The sequence below is a fragment of the Ornithorhynchus anatinus genome, chromosome 5, assembly GCF_004115215.2.
Source record: "Ornithorhynchus anatinus isolate Pmale09 chromosome 5, mOrnAna1.pri.v4, whole genome shotgun sequence".
NCBI lineage: Eukaryota > Metazoa > Chordata > Mammalia > Monotremata > Ornithorhynchidae > Ornithorhynchus > Ornithorhynchus anatinus.
The window spans coordinates 39,929,010-39,950,162 of record NC_041732.1 but is presented as its reverse complement, the minus strand read 5'-3'; the positions used below and the strand labels follow the sequence as shown (position 1 = coordinate 39,950,162).

General features: G+C 49.3%; 1 protein-coding gene across 2 annotated transcripts in view; it reads right to left on the bottom strand.

Annotated features, from left to right (window-relative positions):
* The window catches only part of GPAT4 (glycerol-3-phosphate acyltransferase 4), a 41,392-nt gene that overhangs the window by 3,543 nt on the left and 16,696 nt on the right, over window positions 1-21,153 (bottom strand). The window contains exons 1-10 of one of the 2 annotated variants that reach the window (XM_029065809.2): window positions 17,930-17,951; window positions 16,197-17,198; window positions 9,678-9,747; window positions 9,043-9,340; window positions 8,108-8,182; window positions 6,665-6,754; window positions 6,427-6,520; window positions 5,434-5,549; window positions 4,908-4,963; window positions 3,812-3,897 (exon numbers count right to left, since the gene is read on the bottom strand). In XM_029065809.2, the coding sequence (XP_028921642.1) occupies window positions 3,812-3,897; window positions 4,908-4,963; window positions 5,434-5,549; window positions 6,427-6,520; window positions 6,665-6,754; window positions 8,108-8,182; window positions 9,043-9,340; window positions 9,678-9,747; window positions 16,197-16,361 (1,050 nt within the window). In that variant the 5' untranslated portion in view covers window positions 16,362-17,198; window positions 17,930-17,951. Of the gene's footprint in view, window positions 1-3,811; window positions 3,898-4,907; window positions 4,964-5,433; window positions 5,550-6,426; window positions 6,521-6,664; window positions 6,755-8,107; window positions 8,183-9,042; window positions 9,341-9,677; window positions 9,748-16,196; window positions 17,199-17,929; window positions 17,952-21,153 lie in introns of those variants that run through there. The other variant, XM_029065808.2, reaches the window with a different exon arrangement.

Sequence of the window (21,153 nt, the reverse complement as noted above, 5' to 3'; positions counted from 1 at the left end):
ACTGAGCCCCTGTTGGGCAGGGACTAAGTCTGATCTGATTATTCTGTACCTGAATACCACTGTTGTTATTGACAATGATGATAATGATAGGAAAAATAATCAGGAACTTAAACCTCAACTAGTTGATGAGGTCAGTATCAGTGCTAGCGAGCAGGTTCTGGATTCCAAGACAGAAGTGAGATTCCCTTTGTCCACAAGAGTCCTAACCTGACTGGCTGATTCCTCAAAGCTCACAGACGAATGCAGGGGGAGGGTCAAAATTTCTGGGCAGAATGCCAGCTCTACTGACACAACACACGACTCAAGTGAGTGCAGATTTCTTTGTAAACATATTATACAGGTACAACTGTAAGTACCAAGAAAAGCAATCAATCCTTCAATTGTGCTGAGCACCTTCTTCACCGAGAGCACCTAAGTGCTTAGGATGGTTCAAGAGAGTTAGCAGACGTGCAATTTGCCCTCAAAGAGCTTACCATCTAGAGGAGGTAAGCTCGTTGTGGGTAGGGACTGTGTGTGCTTATTGTTATATTGTAGTCTTCTAAGTGCTTAGTAGACTACTCTGCACACAGTAAGTGCTCAATAAATACGACAGAATGAATGAATGGAGACAAAATAAATTACAGCTAGAAGGAAGAAGAAGAAAAAAGGGAAGTGTCCCAGAGTTAGTGCATAAGCGATTGGGTATGTGCTATGGAAGATTTAGAGAACGTGAGTGCTCAAGTGGCTCAGAAATGCCATTGTGTGGCAATTAAAGGATATAGCATGGAGAGATGTGAAGTTGCTTTTTCTATGGTATCTGTTTAAGTGCTTACTATGTGCCAGGCACTGTACTAAACGCTGGGGTGACACAAACTATTCAGGTTGGACACAGTACATGACCCACTAGGGGCTCACAGAGTTCATCACATGGCTCAGTGGAAAGAGCATGGGCTTGGAGTGAGAGGTCGTGGGTTCTAATCCCGGCTCCACAATTTGTCTGTTGTGTGACCTTGGGCAAGTCACTTAACCTCTCTGTGCCTCAGTTACCTCATCTGGAAAATGGGGATTAAGACTGTGCGCCCCAGGTGGGACAACCTGATTATCTTGTATCTACCCTGGTGCTTAGAACAGTGCTTGGCACATAGTAAGCACTAAAATACCATTATTATTATTATTATTCTTATTGTTAATCCCCATTTTCCAGATGAGGTAACTGAAGCACAGAGAAGTGAAGTGACTTGTCCAAGATCACACAGCAGATAAATGGCCAAGGTGGGAGTGCAACCTGGGTCTTCTGACTCCTTGGCCCACTGTTTAAACCATTAGGCCATGCTGCTTTATCAGGGCTGGCCTCCTGGAGGAGACATGATTTCAGGAGGGCTTTGAAGATGGGGAGTGCTGTGGTCTGTTGGATTTGAAACGGAGGGAGTTTTTTATGGTATTTGTTAAGAGCTTACTACGTGTCAGGCTCTATTCCAAGCGCTGGGGTAGATACAAGTTAAATCAGGCCAGATGCAGCCCTTGTCCCACGGGGGCTCACGGTCTAGGTAAAGTTCCAGGCAGGTGTGTAAGCAAGAGGTGAGCAGCAGGAAAGACAAGAGAGAGGCAGAGTGGGAGAGTGGAGAAGTAGGAGGAAGAATGCTGACTGAGTGCCTTCAAGCCAATGGTTGAGAGTTCCTGCTTGTTGCAGAGGGGAATGGGGAGCGATTGGAAATTTTGGAGGAGTGGGAGTTGGGTAAAGAATGCTATCTGAGAACAAGGATCTAGACTGCAGGCTCAAGTATGGTATGGAGAGGGGAGAGACTGGAGGCAGGGATGCCATTTGGATGGAGAGGGAGAACCTTTCAGGTTGGTGAGGGAATAAAGTCTGCCCCAATCAGAGGTCGCTTGCAGAGTTGCACATCTATCCAAGCGGCCCTAAACTACGTATCGCCTCATTTCCACGTTGAGGAAAACTGGCTCTGCACAGCCCACTTGCCCTGATGCCTGTGTATGCCCAGAGATATCTCTTCCAAAACTACAGCGCTCTGTATCTGAACTGGTTTGCTTTGCGGAAGAACGTTCCTGGTTCCCCTACAGCTTTTTAGCCAAAATGTGCAGTGTAAAGATGTAGTAAGGCAGAACTAATAATAATTGTGGATATGTTAAGCAATTATTATGTGTCAAGCACTGTACTAAATGCTGGGGTAGATACAAGATAACCATGTCCCACATGGGGCTCACACTGTAAGAAGGAGAGAGAACAGGTGTGATGTCTAAACTGTACGCTTGCTGTGGGCAGGGAACATGTCTGTTATATTGTTGTGTTATACTCTCCCAAGTGCTTAGTACAGTGCTCTGCACACAGGAAGCCCCCAATAAACATGATTGATTGAATCCCCATCTTACAGATGAGGTAACTGAGGCATAGAGAAGTCAAGTGACTTGCCCAAGGTCACACTGGGCAACTGGCGGAGCCAGGATTAGGACCCAGGTCATCTGATTCCCATGCTCTTTCCCCTAGGCCATGCAGCTTCTCTAAGGGGGAGTCCAAAGGGGATGCAGCATACCTACTCTATGCATAAGGAGGCAACAGCATCGCTCTGCTCCGTGCCCAGCAATCCAAACAGCACTCAGCACTATCTTAGAGCAGGTGGGAGAGGTTAGAGGACTGACTCTATTTGTTGTACTTTCCAAGCACTTAGTACAGTGCTCTGCACACAGTAAGTGCTCAATAAATACGATTGAATGAAGTTAGAGGTAATGCTGCCAACAGTGAGAAGATGGAATGAGCCCCCAAATACCACTTTGAACATCTAACAGTCTAATATACAAGAGGTGTCAGAACCGGCATCCAAAGTCTAGTGTTCAAGCCTCCAGATGGAGCAGGATACCTCATATACCGACAGTGGCGGGGAGGTAGGGAGAGCTATCCTAATAATAATAATGGTATCGGTTAAGCACTTACTATTTGCAAGGCACCGTACTGAGTGCCGGGTTGGATACATGCAAATGCAGATGGACACAGTCCCTGTCTTACGTGGGCCTCACAGTCTCAATCCCCATTTTAAAGATGAGGTAACTGAGGCCCAGAGAGGTGAAGCGACTTGCCTAAGGTCACACAGAAGATGCGTGGTGGAGCCGGGATGAGAACCCATAATCTTCTGACTTCCAAGTCCATTCTCTATCCACTGGGCCATGCTGTTTCTTGAGCCCTGAGCAACAGATGCCCCCAGGGGAGTTAGGCTTTCTACCAGCCTGCTTCCTGAGGCCCAGGGAGGTGCCTGGGTCCTCTCCAACCTTCCAGAGGAAAGGTCAAGGCCTACTGGGCAGATCACCTGAGGGTGCCGGAAGACCTCCCAAGCCACTTCAGTCTGCCTCCCCAAGGGTCACGATTCAGAGAAAAGGCAAAGCAAAGTTACTCCCTGCACAGAATGGAGCTCAGAGTCAACATTTCAATAGCTCAAACACAAGTTTAGCAGTCACCACACCTCCCACTCACTCATTCCGCGGGGGAGGGAGTGCCACCTCTTCCTGGCCCACGACTTGCCCTACAATCCACTCAGATTCTCTGTGAGCAAAGCCCAGAGAAATGCTAAAGCTCATTTCACCTAAAGGTTCCACCATTTCGTTATTCTCGGGAGCGGGAGGGAGAACTTGCTCCCTTCAAGCCTACAGATTCCCTGATTCCCCCCCGGCACACTCCTTTAGCAGCCCCCTTTAGCCCCCTTGCCAGACTGCACCCAGGATGAACTCGTCTGATCGTGACCCTTGCTCCCAACTCCCTCTTCTCCGGGTCAGCTCAGCTAAGGGATGACAACACCAAGGCCTCTCAAGCCGGCCGGCCTCCTACCTTGATGGCCACAGGGTACACGGTGGCTCCAATTTCAAAACTTCCCTTTTTGAACATCATCACTGATGTGTTGTTGATGCAGGTTCCTAAAGAGGAGGAGAGCACAATGCTATCTTCTTGTGTCTCAGCATGGTTTCCTAATTTACAACAGGCCTTCTGCTCTGGAGAGAAGGTGCTCCTGGAACTCTTTTTTGGGCAAAGTGGATCTTCTGCCAGGAAAGCTCCAGAAAAGTTCCAGAATGCTACATGCTCGCTCAACTGCCCTCCACACTCACACTGGAGATGGCAAAGTGTCTAGGAGTCAGTGGCGAGAGTAGTGGGGCCGGATGCCCTGAGCGACCCTCTCTGACCCAAGCTCCAAAAACTGACTGCCCCTGCTGTATGGGCAGGGTAGAGTCCTCCCACACAACCCAGGCCGCACACTCCGCTCCTCTAATGCCAACCTTCTCACTATCTCCATCTCGTCTATCTTGTCGTACCTTCTCACTGTACTTCCATCTCATCTATCTTGCCCACGTCTTGCTCCTGGCCTGGAATGCCCTCCCTTCTCATATCCGACAGACGATTACTCTCCCCACTTTCTTATTGAAGCCTTACTGAAGGCACATCTCCTCCAAGAGGTCGTCCCTGACTAAGCCCTCCTTTCTTCTTCTCCCACTCCCTTCTGTGTTGCCCTGACTTGCTCCCTTTAATCATCCCACCATCCCCCCTCTCCAGTCACACAGCATTTACATACATATCTGTAATTTATTTGTTTTATATTAATGTCTGTCCCCCCTCTACACTGTAAGCTCATCTGGGCAGGGAATATGTCTGTTTACTGATATATTATACTCTCCCAAGCGCTTAGTACAGTGCTCTACACACAGTAAGCGCTCAATAAATATGACTATCTGATCGAGACCCAAGGCTCCAGAAATTTAAGCAGTCTTGTTGCGGTACACCATGCAGGCTGGGCCAGGCTCCACAGAGTCTGTGGGTCAGGTAGAACGTATGCTCCCTGCCAAGGTTCTCTACACCGAGGAAGAGGGGCTCAGGACCTAGGGTGTTGACACATCTGAGTTCACCCCAGAATCCTCTGTTAATTTCAACTTACCCTCAGGGAAAATAAGGATTGGAAGTTTGCTTTTATCTTGCACATGCTCAGTCAGCCTGCAAAAGGAGAGAGAGAGGGAGAGAGGGAGAAAGAGAAAGGATAAAAATAAGACAGAAGATATTCACCTCCACTGTAGCCAGGTCCAAGCCCTCATCACCTTTGATTCAGTTTATGGTGAACTTTCTTTGGACCCCATGATGATTAGCTCTAAGCGAGGAATTGGCAATTCCTGAAACACCTGGCAAAGACCAGCACTTCAGGCAACTCTGCTTGACGTGTCCGCCTCTGCCAGTCCCCCCCGCCCACCTCCCCACCGCTCCACGATTCTTGCTGTTTTTCCCATCCATCACGGCCTCCATCCCAGGCTCCTGGAGCTCCCTGCAACGTCCCCCGACACCACCCCCATTCCTGCTCTGAGTGCTGGGGCGTGGAGCACGAACCAAGGTCTAGCTGAACCGCCCTTCCCGTTCCCAACCCTCCCCTCTCTGCCCACAACCTAACCCACGGCACGCACCGGCGGTGTTACCTTTTAGCCACCAGATTGCGATCTTTCGCCTCGGAGCGCTCAAACCATACGTGCGGGCAGGCCTTCACCATGGCTCTCTGGATCACACCCATCAGGCCTCCGTGAATTTGGCCCACCTAAACCCAGGCCAAGGAACACTCGTCAGGAGAGCCGACAGCACTTGACCGTCAAAGTTCTGGGATTTAGCCTTTAGTCTTGGTTAGGGGCCCCAGTCTTCCCTGGGAAAATCTGTATTCTGCTAATCAACCTGAAAATTTGTCTTCTGAACCTTCCTTGCAAATTCAGGGTATCATAAATGTTTGCTTTTAATCAAATCTGTTTGAGGCAGGCCACCAGAAGACGTTCTAATGTTTTATCAACAAAAACTGAACGACAAACTTCCCAGTGCCTGCAGACTTTCACAACAGTTCCTTCCTTGGCTCTGTGGTCCACCTGGAAGTCTGAAGTGAAACCTGGGAACTGCATCTTGGACAACTGGGGCCAGTTTCTGCTCAGAACATTGTAGTAATAATAACAATGATGATGATAATAAATTGTGGCATTTGTTTAGCTCTTACTATGTGTCAGGCACTTTACTAAGCGCTGGGGCAGATACAAGGTAATCAGGTTTGACACAGTCTCTGTTCCACATGGGATTCGCTCACAGTCTTAATCCCCATTTTACAGATGCGGTAACTGAGGCACAAAGAAGTTAAATGACACGCTCGAGGTCATGAGGCAGACAAGTGGCAGTGCCAGGATTAGAACCCAGGTCCTTCTGACCCTCAGGCCCGTGCTCTATCCACTAGCCCACACTGTATCTACCATCACCAGTAAGGGGGAAAGGAAGGTTTTCAAGGCCTAGGGACCAAGAAAGGGTCTTGGGAAGAACTATCTGGCCTGGGCTAAGTTTACGAGAAAGCACTGGGCATAAACAATCTTCCTCAGCCCCGCCCTATCCTGCAACAAGAAGCTAGCCCGTGAGCAGGGTTGGTGGAAAGGGACGGCTCTTACCATGGCATAGTAGCCGTCGCTGGCCAGAATGATCACGTCAATGGGGGAGGTGTGGTTGGCCACGCAGATGCCCCCGTTCCGAGGTCTGTTTTCTCTGTGTTTAAAATATACACGTGACAACTACATGCGGTGACAACTTGATGCTCTTCCCCCACCTAAGAAGCCACCCTAGTTTCAACAGCTACAGCGTCATCCCCTACCGCCAGTCACAACCAAACCCGGGGCGGGGCCACCTCACCTGTCATGATAGGTGATGATGGCTGTCAGTGCCCGCACGCAGATCCGGTAGCACATCAGGTGAACGTGCTTACTCAGGAACTCCTTAAACCTGAAACACCCAGGGGCAGAGAGTTTTACCCTAGGGCTGGGCACAAGAGATCCCTGCCTTGAGTCTACGACTACCCGGAATCGATCCCCCCCTTGGTCTGCGAGGGGTCAGCTGGTCATTTAAACAGTAGGGTAAACTGGTTACCCCCATCCTACAGAGGAGCAAACAGAGCCCTAGAGAGAAATTTCAGAGTCTGCTTGAAATCCACAGCTATAGAAGAGTTTTCAGTTGACTGTCCAGTTCGAAGAGCCAGGATGCCTCTCTCTGTCCTCAGCACGTCATGTTCCTAAGCATTGTACGCTCGCTAGGACTGTGATTTCCTGCCATGTCAGAGAGCAGGTCTCCCAACAAGCCGGGCGGGAGCAACAGTACCCTGGGAATCATGAAACTGCCTCAAAGTCCTCAATCTTCAGAGTGTGCGTGTGTGTGGCAGGGGGGAGGGGAATCTACCTTAATAGACTCCTTGACTCCCTCAATCCCAACTGCTTCCAATCAATGGCACTGATTGAGAGCTTACTGTGTGCAGAGCACTGTACGAAGTGCTTGGAAGAGAACAGCAGGGTAAACAGACACACCCCTGCCCTCAAAGAGCTTACAATCTAGTAGGGAAGTCAGACATGAAAATAAGTTTCAGGTAGTAGAAAGATATAGACCTAAGTGGGAAGTAGCATGGCCTAGTGGATAGGGTACGGTCCTGAAAGTCAAAAGGTTGTGCGTTCTAATCCCAGCTCTGCCACTTGTCTGCTGTGTGACCTTGGGCAAGTCACTTAATTTATCTGGGCCTCAGTTCCCTCATCTATAAAATGGGAATTAAGACCGTGAGCCCTATGTGGGACAGGGTCTGTGTCCAACCCGACTACCTTGTATCTACCCCAGCACTTAGAACAGTGTCTAGCACATAGTAAGTGCTTAACAAATACCATAATTACTATTTTTTCTGTGCTTAAGGGGTACAGACTCAAGTGCAAAGGTGATGAAGGAGGGAAAATAGGTAGGGGGGAGGTCAGGTAGAGGATACAGGCAGGGAAGGCTTCCTGGAGGAGCTTCAGCATATAGTTAAAGCTCAATATAATTTGTTCCCTTGTTTAAATTGTGCCTGGCCTGAATAGTGAATGGCTCCTTTTTCCTACAGAACTCTCCTTTCTAGCCAGTTTACAGGATTTTTCTGTGAAGAGGCGTAGAGGTCACAGCACAAAGACCACTCAAGCAGGAGTGTCCAGAAGAAAATTAGTTTTCAAACCCTGTCGACATCAGTAGGTCACTATGGTAAATTTGTTTGCCGAGAACAAAGGAGAAGTACCCCAGAACCTCCCCCATTCCCAACTCACGGCATAGAGGGGCCCTGCTGCTCACCTGCCATTTGGCAAATATCCCACCATGGTTGTGCCCACCACCAGAAGGCTGATCCCCGTGAAGGCAAGAGCTATCCTGGAAGAGGAAGAGTGGATTAAAAGACTGAAAACCACACCAGAAAACGACACAGGAAAGCGTGGAATTTAGACCGGGGGTGGAGGGGCATTAAAAGGAGATGGGAGGGGAGTCAAGAGGAGGGGGAAACAGCGGCCCTCCTCCAAACGGCCACCAAGATTTCCCCATCCAGATTTAGCAGGAGGAGTCAGCTTTAACTACAGGAGTTGCTCCATCACAGCCCAAGGGCATTAGTTGCCTGAGGTATGTTTGACGTATGTTTACTTCCAGCCCCAGCAGGCTTTGGGGGCTGACAATACCTCCGGGGCCATTGGCCGGTTGCCCCTCGATGGTCTCGTGCCAGACCCTCCCCCCTGGCTTCGGGGCCTGGCAAGCCTACTGCTCATCTGTTTCTAGCAAAAGGAGGCAAGGCCCGTGTTTTAACTCTCAGTGGCAAAGATTGGGCAAGACTGTTTTAACTCTCAGTGGCAAAGATCGGGCAAGACTCCCACAGGCTAGTGAATTTAAGGAACAGATGACACTGAGACCAATATTCCCCTGAACTGGCATCGACGCCTGGCGCTCTGAAAAGGCTAAGTCTTTTCCGGCGAAGGGTGGCTAGGTACGCATGACCTGGGCAGGGCCGGATTTTTCTCCACCCAGAAAACTGGTTTGTTTCCAAGGAACGAAAATGTGTCCCTTTTTCAGGATGGAAAGTGTACAGGATTTCAGGGGCAGGTCCTCCACCCATCCAGGCCAGTTCGGATCAAGTGTCTCTTCTCTTCCTTAAACAAGAAAGCCGGACAGAGAGCGCCATGCATGGGACCAGGGCAGCGCTACCCAATGCCTTTGTTCTGCCACCAGACTCTGCCCGCACTCACCTGAGGGGCAAGAGGAAGCAATAGCGGATGAGCACTCCCAAGCCCCACAAGACAGTGAGCCTCAGGCTAATGTACTGGAAGTTGTAATTGGTTCGGCTCAGCAGGTTCCAGGACTCGAGCTCTTCGGCTGAGAATCTCTTTGTCACTTCATCGTCCATGATGGTCTCCATCCCCTTCCGGCAGAAGTAGAAAATGTCCGAGAGCTCAAACTCTGGGTTATCCAGGGACTTGTTGCTCCCGCTTCTGCGGATTTCCTTGATCTCATCTTCTAGAGAAGTGGGGTCTTTTGCGATGATGCCTGTAATTCAGAAACCATCTGGTCAGGCAATCGATCGGGTCAGCGTGCTCTCACCGCTGAGCCTGCCTTTGCCCAGGTAAGCGTATGAGACTCATGACCCTATTTGGAACAGGAAAGGGCAAAGTTAGAACAGCCACCATCCTCAAATAAAGCAGAGGGATGGAGAAATTGGGTGGGGGTGGTGGGGGAAACGGGACCAGAGGGAGGTTTTGGGGAGGCGTGTGGAACCGAGGGTGGCCGGTGGTGGGGGTGGATGCCTGGGTTGGCCAAGAATAAAATGAGAGGGAAGGTTTCCAGGGTCTATTCAAGGGGCCCAAAAATCCAACACAGGCCTTACCGTTGGTGTAGGGTTTGTAGAGAGGATGGTTCTTCTCCTTGGCTCCTCTCTCCATTCTCAGGGTAGCCCACTACAAGAAAACATCCTTTAGGGTAAGAATGACATCTGTCTCCCACCTTTATTCCCCCCACACAGACATTCATTCATTCATTGAGCGCTTAGTGTGTGCAGAGCACTGTACTAAGCGCTTGGACTTAGACTTAGCGCAGATGTCAATTTTAGTCCCGTGGCTCCCAATGGCATTCCAGACACCACACCCTCATCTGAAAACCGGATTTAAAGCTTCTCTCTCTACTTTCACCAATGCCATCATTTCCAAAAGAGTAAAACTGGAAGCTACACAGGACTATGAACGCAAAGGCTTTGAGGTATGTGGCTGACACTCAATAGGGGCACACACCTGAGTTTTGCGCCGAAATCTGATGGTCTGGGGCTTTTCATTGTTACTCTCTTGCCTCCAAAGCCTAGATACTCGATATGACAAGGTTTGTGGGTAACTTGACAGGCTAAAGATACAGGGGTAACGGTGGCTTTCTTGCCCCAAAACAAAAGTTCCAGAGCAGTAACAGGATGTAACCTTTAGGAAGATGCCAGGAATCAAATGATTCAGGACTCACTCAACGTCCCAAATTATTTAGATAAAGAAATCCCAGCCCTAGGCCTCTCAAGGGTGAGCGATAAATGTAATTCTTCTGTCTGGCCATCCCGCTGCCCGCCTTTTCACTGACAGAGCCTTTCATGAATAATCTAAGACTCTAAATGAAATGGGTCACCACTTGGGGTTATAGTGTGCCCCCCTGGGGAGCGGTCTGTAGTCCCACTCTCTCGTCCTCTACGCTGTAAGCCTGTTATAGGCAGGAATGTGTCTGCTAATTCTGTTGTGTTGTACTCTCCAAGTGCTTAGTACAGTGCTCTGCACACATTAAGTGCTCCATAAATACAATTATCAATTGTATTCACTGAGCGCTTACGGTGTGCAAAGCACTGTACTAAGCGCTTGCGAAAGTACGATATAACAATACACAGACACATTCACTGCCCACAGTGAGCTCACAGACTAGAGGACTGCTTGATCCACGGTCTCCTTCAGGAACTCCCGGTGCCAAGGAGTGGGAGTAGGGCAGACCCTTAGGGCACAAAGCGGAGATGGTGGAAATATTGGTAGCCCTGGAGGAAGAGGGAAGGGAGGAAGGGCCTGGGGCTGGAAGAGAGGCACTAACGGCCACTATGGTAGCTTCATTCTTTAAACCGTGCCCTCCCTAGGTTGACCCCAGGTGGGGACTGGGCCTGGACCCAAAGCCTCTCAAGTTCACTCTGGGCTGGAGAAATTCAAGGAGAGGATCCTCTGAAGCAACAGGTAGGTCCACTCCTTCACCCTCCCTCCCATCCCACCCCCCCAATTAATAGTAATAATAATAATAATGATTATGGTATTTGTTAAGTGCTTACTATGTGTCAGGCACTGTACTAAGCCCTGGGGTAGATACGAGCAAATCAGGTTTGACATCATGCCAGCCCCATGTGGAGCTCAGTCTCAATCCCCATTTTTAGATAACTGAGGCAAATAGAAGTGAAGTAATCTGCCCAAGGTCACACAGCAGAAAAGTGACAGAGCCGAGATTAGAACACATGACCTTCTGATTCCCAGGCCTGAGCTCTATCCACTATGCCATGCTGCTGACTCTGGCTCTCTTCCTTGCCCAAGTTCTGTTGACAATTAGGCGCATCAGATTCGTCAGCTCAGTTTCTCTCTAGGGGCAATTTGCAGAGACCACCCAAACTGAACAGAAGAGGTAGCTTTCCTAATTTCCCCATTTATAGATCAGAAATACTGGGAAAACTTGACTCTTCTGTCTCCCAAGGTTCTGACCAGATGTAACAGGATAAAAACAGAGTCTTCCACTTAAGTCAGAGGGACAGGGGATAGGGGAAAAGCTGCCCTTTCAGGGTGATCAGCTTCAACCCCACAAGACATTTTGGAAGAAAGCACATGACACACGACACAATCTCCCTGGCCAGGTGCTATGGTGGGAGTTTGGATGGAGGAACTTCGACTATTAGCTGGACACCTGACTAGCAGGGGCAGTGGCCTCATCTGGGTCTGATGAGGGAGACCTGACAGGTCTGAATGGAGCAAGAGTGCTGTCACTTGCCTGCTATGTGACCTTGGGCAAGTCACAGCTTCTCTGTAACCTCAGTTACCTAATTGGTAAAATAGGAATTAAGACCTATGTGCGACAAGGACTGTGTCCAGCTCAATTATTTTGTATCTACCCCAGGTCTAAAATACAAAAAAAAAAAGGAAAAAAAACTTTTTTATGGTATTTATTAAGCACTTACTATGTATCCAACACTGTTCCAAGCACTGGGATAGGTACGATTAGAGCAAAGCCCGTCTCGCATGGAGTAAGGGACCACGTCCGGCCAGAAGCCGGGCATATCGACCAAGTAGGCCGGTGGATTGCTCCTCCCTAGCAACTCCTTCAAAGCCAGCCTGAAAAAATGGGCAGTTTTCAGAGTCAAACACACCCAAGGGCTCAAAGTGTAACACCCTAGAGTAACCCATGTCCCAGGCTGTCCCCTGAGACTTTTCTGCAATGACTTCCTTCTGCCCCACACGAGTGCTCTCTGTGGGAATGAGCATGGAAACAGAGGAGTTTGGCTTCATTTCCTTGGATTTGTTTTGGCACGAGAACAGAACAAGCCACTTCTGTTATCTATTGGACCTCTCTGCCAAAGCAGGGGTGACAATGGGGCTGACCTTTCTGTGATTTTGAGGGATAAAAAACACCTAAAATCTGTGCATATTCTATAACAGGGAAGACATAATAATAATAACGATAACTGTGGTATTTGCTACGTGCTTACTGTGTGCTTATTAGGTAGATACGAGTAAATCGGGTGGGACACAGTCTCTGTCCCACATGGGACTCAGTCTCAATCCTCATTTTACAGATGAGGTTACTGAGGCCCACAGAAATGAAGCGACTTGTTCAAGGTCACAGTATATAATATTTATTACTCTATTTTGTTAATGATGTGCATATATCTATGATTCTATTTATCTTGACATTAATGCCTACTTGTTTTGTTTTATTGTCTGTCTCCCCTGTTCAGACTGTGAGCCCGTTGTTGGGCAGGGATTGTCTCTGTTGCCGAACTGTACATTCCAAGCACTTAGTAAAGTGCTCTGCACATAGTAAGCACTCAATAAATACGACTGAATGAATGAATGAAGTGGCAGAGCTGGGATTAGAACCTAAGACCTTCTGACTCCCAGGCCCATGCTCTAGCCACTACACCATGGTCCTTTTCTACACAAGGAGACTGAACAACCGATGCAGGGGTTCCACGCTCTGCGCAAGTCCACCCTTCCCCTTCGCGCTCCTCCTGCTTCTTGTGGTTCAGCACAATTTTCTACTGGGCAGAGCATCTGGTGAGTGCTGTCCGATCACCCCAGGCCCGGGACCAAGCACCCCCCAACCTCCATGCTTCAAACCTCGAGCGCACCATTAGCCGGGGGGAGGAGAATGCAGGTTCAACTAAATGCGGGGTTCTGGCTCTGGGCCACCACATGGATGGGAACAGTTGTTTTTGTGTGCTGCCAGGCAGCAAACTATGAAAAGCACTGGGAAGGGCATACGCAGAATGGGGAGGTCCTGGGGGCCGAAGCGGGTGGACTCGGCCCAGTGTGCCCATCAGATCTGCCCTCCCAAAAATTCCAGGCCTGCCATCCGACCTACCGTAAACTGGTCCTCTGGCTGCCATCTTAAAAAATGCTCAAAACAAGAGAGAAAAATTAAGCCACTTCTAATTCCCCACCTGCCGTGTCATCTGGGGACTTGTCCCTTAATTACAGACTCCTGACCACCTGTCCACAGTGCATCTCCTCCACTGCCTTGCTCAGAGAGCAAGCATATTAATAGACTTCGGTTCTCCCAAACCGAAGACCGCCATTCCCTGGGTCCCTGAGTTAGCTCAGGGACCTCAATCCAGGAACAACCATCACCCTGATTTTGGGAAAGCACATTTTCCAATATACCCTTAGAAGCCTTTCTCCATTCTCTACTTGGAACTAGGATTCCCCAAATGTAGCCCAAAATGGGACTCTGAGCAGCTGTGAACGTTTATTCAAAACTATGACGCCAATAATAATGGTTTAAGTGGGCAAACAGGAGGAGACTTCACAAATGTAATGGGGACCAGTGGGAAAAACCCAGGCCTGGGAGTCAGAGGGCCTGGGTTCCAACGCCAGCTCTACTAAGTGCTTGCTGTGTGATCTAGTAGAAGCCACTTAACTTCTCTGTGCCTCAGTTACCTTACCTGAAAAATGGGGATGCAATCCTCCTCCCTCCAATTTAGACTGTGAGCCCCATGTGGGACAGGGATTGGGTCCAACCTGACAACCCTGTATCTACCTCAGCTCCTTGAACTGTGCTTGACACACAGTAAGCACTTAAATATCATAAAAATAAGTGTGGGTAATCAAATGGAAAAGGGCTATGTCATTGGCATAATGAGGATGCCCTATTTACTGCACATGATTGTTTTTGGAGGGGTGAATTTTCCTTTGTGGCCTGCCAGAGTCCCACCCATTTCACTCCCTCAGCTGTCCCCTGGGGAACCTCCAGTCTGGGACCAAAGGCTCATCTTTAGTTCTACGTTTGCAGGCAGTAGCGAATGCATCACAACTTTTCCGTCACAAGAAACGCTTTCTCCTCTCCAGAGTCAATCTGTCGTCACGCTGCTCTTTTCTTGGGCAACATCACTAAAATACCCTCCAACTCAAAAGCCAGTTCCTTTTATCTCTAGTTCTGCATATTTAGGTTCCTCAGCCATACCGCCCCCATCCAGTCCTAACCCTGGTTCCTAGTCACTTTCCTTGTCCCAAGCCCTCCTTCACTCACTTCAAAATGATCACTGACTTTGCTTCCCTTCGGAGGCCCCGATGGCCCCGAGTGGGTTCTCTACAGCAGGCCCAGTGGCACCAAAGCCACCCTCTGGGTCAGTGCCAATGATTTCACTCAGTGGTCTTTATCGAGGCCACTAGATGGACAGGCAAACCGTGGCCACACTTCTGGAACCTTAAGAGAGTAGAAAGAATTCAGCAAACCATCACCCCTTGCTCCTTCTTCCATCACCGATATCAATATCTGCCTTCCTCTCTTGGCTGTAAACTCACTGTGTAAAAGGAACGTGTCCACTGAGTCTGTTGTACTGTAGTCTCCCAAGCGCTTAGTACAGTGTTCCGTGCACTGTAAAAGTTCAATAAATACCACTGATTGACTGATTTCCTTTTCCGCAATTCTTGCCTGACCACAACACCCTTCTCCAGACAAGCGAATCCCTGGTTTCATCTCTTCCCTTTCCATCTCTAGGCTGAGAGGTAGGGGACTGCTCATTTACCATTCTTCCCAGGCCGTTATTCGAGATGGACAGGACTCCAACCCTGCATTAGCCCACTTCCTCTTTTGCCTGCTTGCACAAGTCTCAAAGGCTACCTCCTCCAAGAGGCTGATAGAACAAGAGGTGTAGCATAGCCTAGTGGATACCGCACAGACCTGGGCATCAGAAGGTCAAGGGTTCCAATCCCAGCTCTGCCACTTGTCTGCTGTGTGACCTCAGGGAAAGTCACTTCACCTCTCTGGGCCTGTTACCTCATCTGTAAAATGGAGACCGAGACTGTGAGGCCCACGTGGCACAGGGACTACGTCCAATATGATTTGCCTGCATCCACTCCAGCGCTTAGTACAGTGCCAGGCACAAAGTAAGCACTTAATAAATACCACAATTATTATTATTGAGAGGCAAAGTTCTGAGATTCGCTTAGGATGGAAGAGAAAGATCCTCTTCTATGCTGAGAAGCAGAGGGACTTAATGGAAAGAGCCCAGGCCTGGGAGCCAGAGGCCCTGGGTACTCATCCTGGCTCTGCACCTTACCTGTGTGACCTTGGGCAAGTGACTTCATTTCTCTGTGCCTCAGTTCCCTCAGATGCAAAATGGAGATTAAATACCTGTTCCCTCCCACTTAGACTGGGAGCTCCACGTGGGAACCAACGATCTCAGATCTGCCCCAGGGCTTAGTACAGTGCTTAGTATAGAGTGTTTAACAGATAACATAATTATTATCATCCCTCAAATGAGAAACAGTCACTGGCCACTTGGCATTTAAACCACAAAGCTCAGATTTCAGCAAAAATTTCACAAGGTCAAATGGGGCCACAAAGACCGAATTCAAAGTCACAGCTAGGGAGAGGGGAGAGAGAGCCGCCCCCCCATTCAGAATCAAACATTAACAAAAACATGGCTGATAAGACAGAGGGGTAAGATGCCTTCCCCGGTTGGTGTCAACAGGTTAATCCTGTTGGCTCCCTCACACCCTTGCCCACCCACCCACCCGGCTCTACCGCTTAACCCAGGAGAAGACGCTGCCAACCAGAAACCAGTAACTCCCTTTATTCCCCAGAGCCTCCGTGCTTCCCTGAAAATAGTGCCGGCCTGAGACACGGCACGACTCACCGCAAAGATTTTTAATAATGTCTTCATGTAGAGCTTTCGAATACCGAAGGAGACCCCGAAGATGGCTGGGACGATGATGAACACCAGAAGGAGGGTAAACAGGACCGTCAGGGAGATGCCAAGGAGGTTGACCACCAGACTGTTAAAAGGCAGGAGCAGGAACATGGTGGAGGAACCACAAGACCAGCTGCCCCCTTTCGAAGTTCGACCCGGGGCGAACCTGGGGCTGGTCACACTGTCCTGTCTGAGAGAAACAGTCTGTGAAAGGAACTGAACCCCCAAAGTTTAACGGACTCCATTCCAGAGTTCACATTCTCTGAGCAACTGGGGTGGAGGGGCAGACCCTCAGAAAGGTATAGGAAGGGGCTGCAAAAGGAAGCCCGACCAGACGAGACTAGTTCCCTCTGGAGAAGGAGGAGACAGGACCAGTCCCTAGTGCCGGCATCCAAGGATTCCGAATCAGGGCCTAGGTTGAGCGAGCTGAAGGATGAGCCCCCGTCTCCGCCGTGCTTCCGAAGCCGCTGGGGACCCCGTCTTGCCCAGGGGTACTTAGACTAAGCACACGATGTCACGTCCTGGAAGCTGGTGTGCAGTGGTTCTGTCATTACCCGAGCGGCACCGGGGAAAAGGTCAACTTCTTGCTAGGAGGATCCAGTTGACTCCCGCGGCTCGTCACCTTGAAAGACGTGGCTTCGTGACTTGAGATTCCCTTCACGGGCCGAGGAGAGAAAGTGTGTCTTCACTAGGGAGAGCTGACATTTGGCTCCATTCTCTCCCAAGGAGGCTCCTGGGGCTTCCCGCTTCCACGACCCTCCTACCTGCAGAGCTCCGATCGTGGCCGCCGGGACCCAGGCACCGGTGCACAGCCTCTCATGCTGCCTGCTACAAATGTAATTTCAGACACCTCTGGCATTGGCCTAGGCTGGATCCGCCTTCCCCCCGATGCTCCCCAATAGCGGTGGCCCGGATTCTTGGCAAGGGGTCGCACACACGCTGCCAGAGCTAAGGGAGGAAAAGGAAACAAATCCGTCAGGCGAGTCGAGAGGAGAAACGTCAATGCCCTGAGAGGGAATGTCTAGTGCATGGGTCCCGAGGCCCTGGAGCCAGCCTCTTCACGCTCTGATGCCGGGAGGATCAGCACGGTAACGGGTGATAAGACGGACAGGGCGGGCCACCCTCGGAGGTATCAGGATCAAACTGGGAAACCTCTAGGCAGAGCTACTCCATCGAGAGATCTAAGAGTACAGTTCCGATCCTGATTCCTTCGGGCCGGGAGAATCAAAGGACACACTAAGCAGGCAGAGGAAGGAGGTAAAGAGGGGCAAAAAGAGAAAAAGGGAAAAGCAGCTCCAAGTGAAAAGAAAGGAAGCAAGGATCGGGGTCGGGGGGTGTGCACAGGAACATAAAAGTGCTCAACAGAGTAATTTCTTAAGGCCCTCGCCTTGGGTTTTTTTAATTCCACTACATTAAAACTCTAGGCTCCTATTCTAACGTCCACCTTTATGATCCTTCAGCTACTTCCAATGACAGGACAGAACTGCCAGTCACACATTCATGCTGCACCACCGCCTCACCTTCCCATCCACTCGGTAGCCCAAGAAGTGGACAGAAAAGATTCTCTGGGTACACGAGAGTAACGTGAAAACAGTACTAGACATTCGATCCACACATAAAAGAGACATCAAAGCCCGATCCCCCACCCCGTCACCCCAAAGCTCCCTGCTTCTTTTCACCTGCAAAGGAACCTGCCTCTGACCTTGATACCACACAGTGACCGGCCCCATGGCTGGCGCTCTGGGACTCCAAGGTAGGTCAGTTCCAAAGCTGTACACAAAGCCCCCTGACAACAGTAAGCAATTCATCTGTCAATAAATCATATTTTCCCAACTCAGTAGTCTCTGCTTTCCATTTTCCAGGAGGAACAGGACGCTTTCACTGTCCCCAGGCATCAGGCTCCAAGACATCAAATGAATAATCAAACCAGTAACTGGGCAAACATCATACGCTCCTCACATGAGCACTCAATGTGCAGCATGCAGACTCGTGCGTCTCAAATTCCTTCCCTGAAACATCTTGTCCCCTAGAAACGCACTCGTGCCGACCCAGCGCTGGCTAGTGACTGCAGGACCCTCCCACGGTGTCTGAACTGAAACAACTGGGAAATGTGTCCACAGGAGACAAGATCTTGTCCCTTTTGTACCCTCCCAAATCCCCAAATTCTTACTCCATTAAAATGAGAATAGTATTTTGGCCCAATTATCTGAAACACCTCTCTACTCCTTAACTTTGGGAGCCTCTCAAAGCTCAGTTCTGGATCCCCTTCTATTTACACCCACTCTCACACCCAACTACCACTTCTAGAAAGATGATTCCCCAGCCCTGACCTCTCACCTCTGCAATTTGGCATTTCCTCTCACCATCACAACATCACTTGGATGTCCCAACACCTCAAACTGATCATATCCAAAACAGAACTCATTCATTCATTCAATTGTATTTACTAACTTTGTGCTGAGCACTTTGTGTCCTTTACCTCAGCTCATCTCTCTCACTCAACCTACATATTGTCTGTCTCACCAAATCCTGGTGGTTCTACCTTCATAGCTCTCCCCAAACTTCTACCACATTCATACAAACACTTATATCTTGCCTTGACTACTGCATCAGCCTCCTTGCTGAACTCCCTGCCTCCTGTCTCTCCCCTCCAGTCTATACTTCACTCTGCTGCCTGGATCATTTTTCTATAACAAAGCAAAACGAAACTAAACAAAAAAGCCAAACAAAAAACTCAGTCCACATCTCCCCATTCTTCAGATACTTCCAATAAGTTAGTTGCCCATTCCCCTCTACATCAAACAGAAACTCCTTACCACTGGCTTTAAAGCACAATTACCTCCCCCTCCTTCCTCCCCGTGATCTCCTACTATCAATCAGTGGTATTTATTGAGTGCTTATAGTGTGTAGACCACTGTATTAAGAGCTTGGGAGAGTACTATATAACAGAATCACAACCCACCCCGCACACTTGACTCCTCTACCGCCAACCTACTCACCTTCCCTCCATCTCATCTTTCTCACTCCTGACATCTTGCCCACATCCTCCTTTGGGCCTGAATTTCCTTCCACTTTCAAGTCAGGTGGACCACCGCTCTCGCATCTTCTTAGCCTTACTAAAATCATATCTCCTCCAAAACTGATTAAAGCCCTCACCTCCCTAATTTCTCTCCTGTACCACCCATGCACTTGATGATGACAACAACGGTATTTGTTAAGTGCTTACTTCTAAGCACTGGGGTAGATACAGGATAATCAGGTTGGACACAGTCTCTATTCCACCTAGGGCTCACAGTCTTAATCCCATTTTACAGATGAGGGAACTGAGGCCCAGAGAAATTAAGTGATTTGCCCAAGGTCACAGAGCAGACAAGGGGAGGAGTCAGGATTAGAACCCAGGTCCCATATTCAATCCACTAGGCTATGCTGTTCCCCTTAAGACCTTTGATTGTTACCCTCCCCGAGCCTCACAGCCCCTGGTACATATCTGTAATTTATTTTAATTTCTATCTCTTCCTCGCTATTGCAACTTTCTTGTGCCCGGCGATTGTGTCTACCTACTCTACTAGTCTCCCAAGAGCTCAGTAGTGTTCTACTCACAGCAAGCACTCAACCAATACCAGTGGTTATTTGGCTGATGTGATTGGTCATCCTCCCTAGGATAAAAAGCAGAACACGAAAGTCGACCATCCATCATACTCTTCTACCAAAGTCACGTGAGAATCAGGTGGAGGTTAGTGAATCAGTAAGGCTGATGCAGAGGGGCTCTGACTCACCCACTAAAGGACCCCCATGCCACCCCCACCTCTCTTCTCGACCACTGTGTCCTTGTCAGACCCACCTGTGTTCGGACCAGTGTGGACAGAAAACCTGGTCACACCAGCGCCCGTGACTTCTTTGTACTAGAGAAATAATCCAAGCTAATTAACTTGGATTTATTAAGCCTCTACAGGGTGCCTGGAACTAAGCTCTGCGTTATCATTTGTGAGTATAAAACACATAAGCCTCTGTTCTAGGAAAGCGTCTTTGGATTTACTCCAATAATAATAACAATTGTAGTATTTGTTAAGCACTATGTGCCAAGCATTGTTCTAAGCACTTGGGTAGGTACTGGCTAATCTGGTTGGACATAGTCCCTATCCCACGTAGGGCTCACAGTCTTAGTCCAATTTTAGAGATGAGGGAACTGAGTTACAGAGTAGTGAAGTGACTTGCCCAAGGTCACACAGCACACAAGTGGTGGTACCAGGATTAGAAACCAAGTCCTTCTGACTTCCAGGCCTGTGTTCTGTCTGCTACACCATGCCGCTTCTCATACAAGTCCTGTTGTCCTGCTCTATTTCACAAATGGAAAAAGGAAGGGACTGGGAATGGGGAGACTACTGGCCGGCTGTGTGACCTTGAGCAAGTCACTTTACTTCTCTGGGCCTCTGGTTCATCATCTGTAAAATGAGGCTAAGGATTCCTGCCCTCCCAGCTTCTTACAATGTTAGCCCTATTTGGGACAGGGACGGTGTCAAATCTAATCCTTCTGTTGCACTGTACTAAATGCCGGTGTTGCAGCGTGGCCTAGTCTGTGAGAGTGGGAACTAGTGATCAGGTCTCCAGACCTCTAATTCTAGAGAAGCAGAGTGGCTCAGTGGAAAGAGCCCGGGCTTGGGAGTCGGAGGCCATGGGTTCTAATCCCGGCTCTGTCACTTGTCAGCTGTGTGACCTTGGGCAAGTCACTTCACTTCTCTGTGCCTCAGTTCCCTCATCTGTAAAATGGGGATTAAGACTGTGAGCCCCACGTGGGACAACCTGACTCCCCTGTGTCTACCCCAGCGCTTAGAACAGTGCTCGGCACATAGTAAGCGCTTAACAAATACCAACATTATTATTATTCTCTGGGCCTCAGTGACCT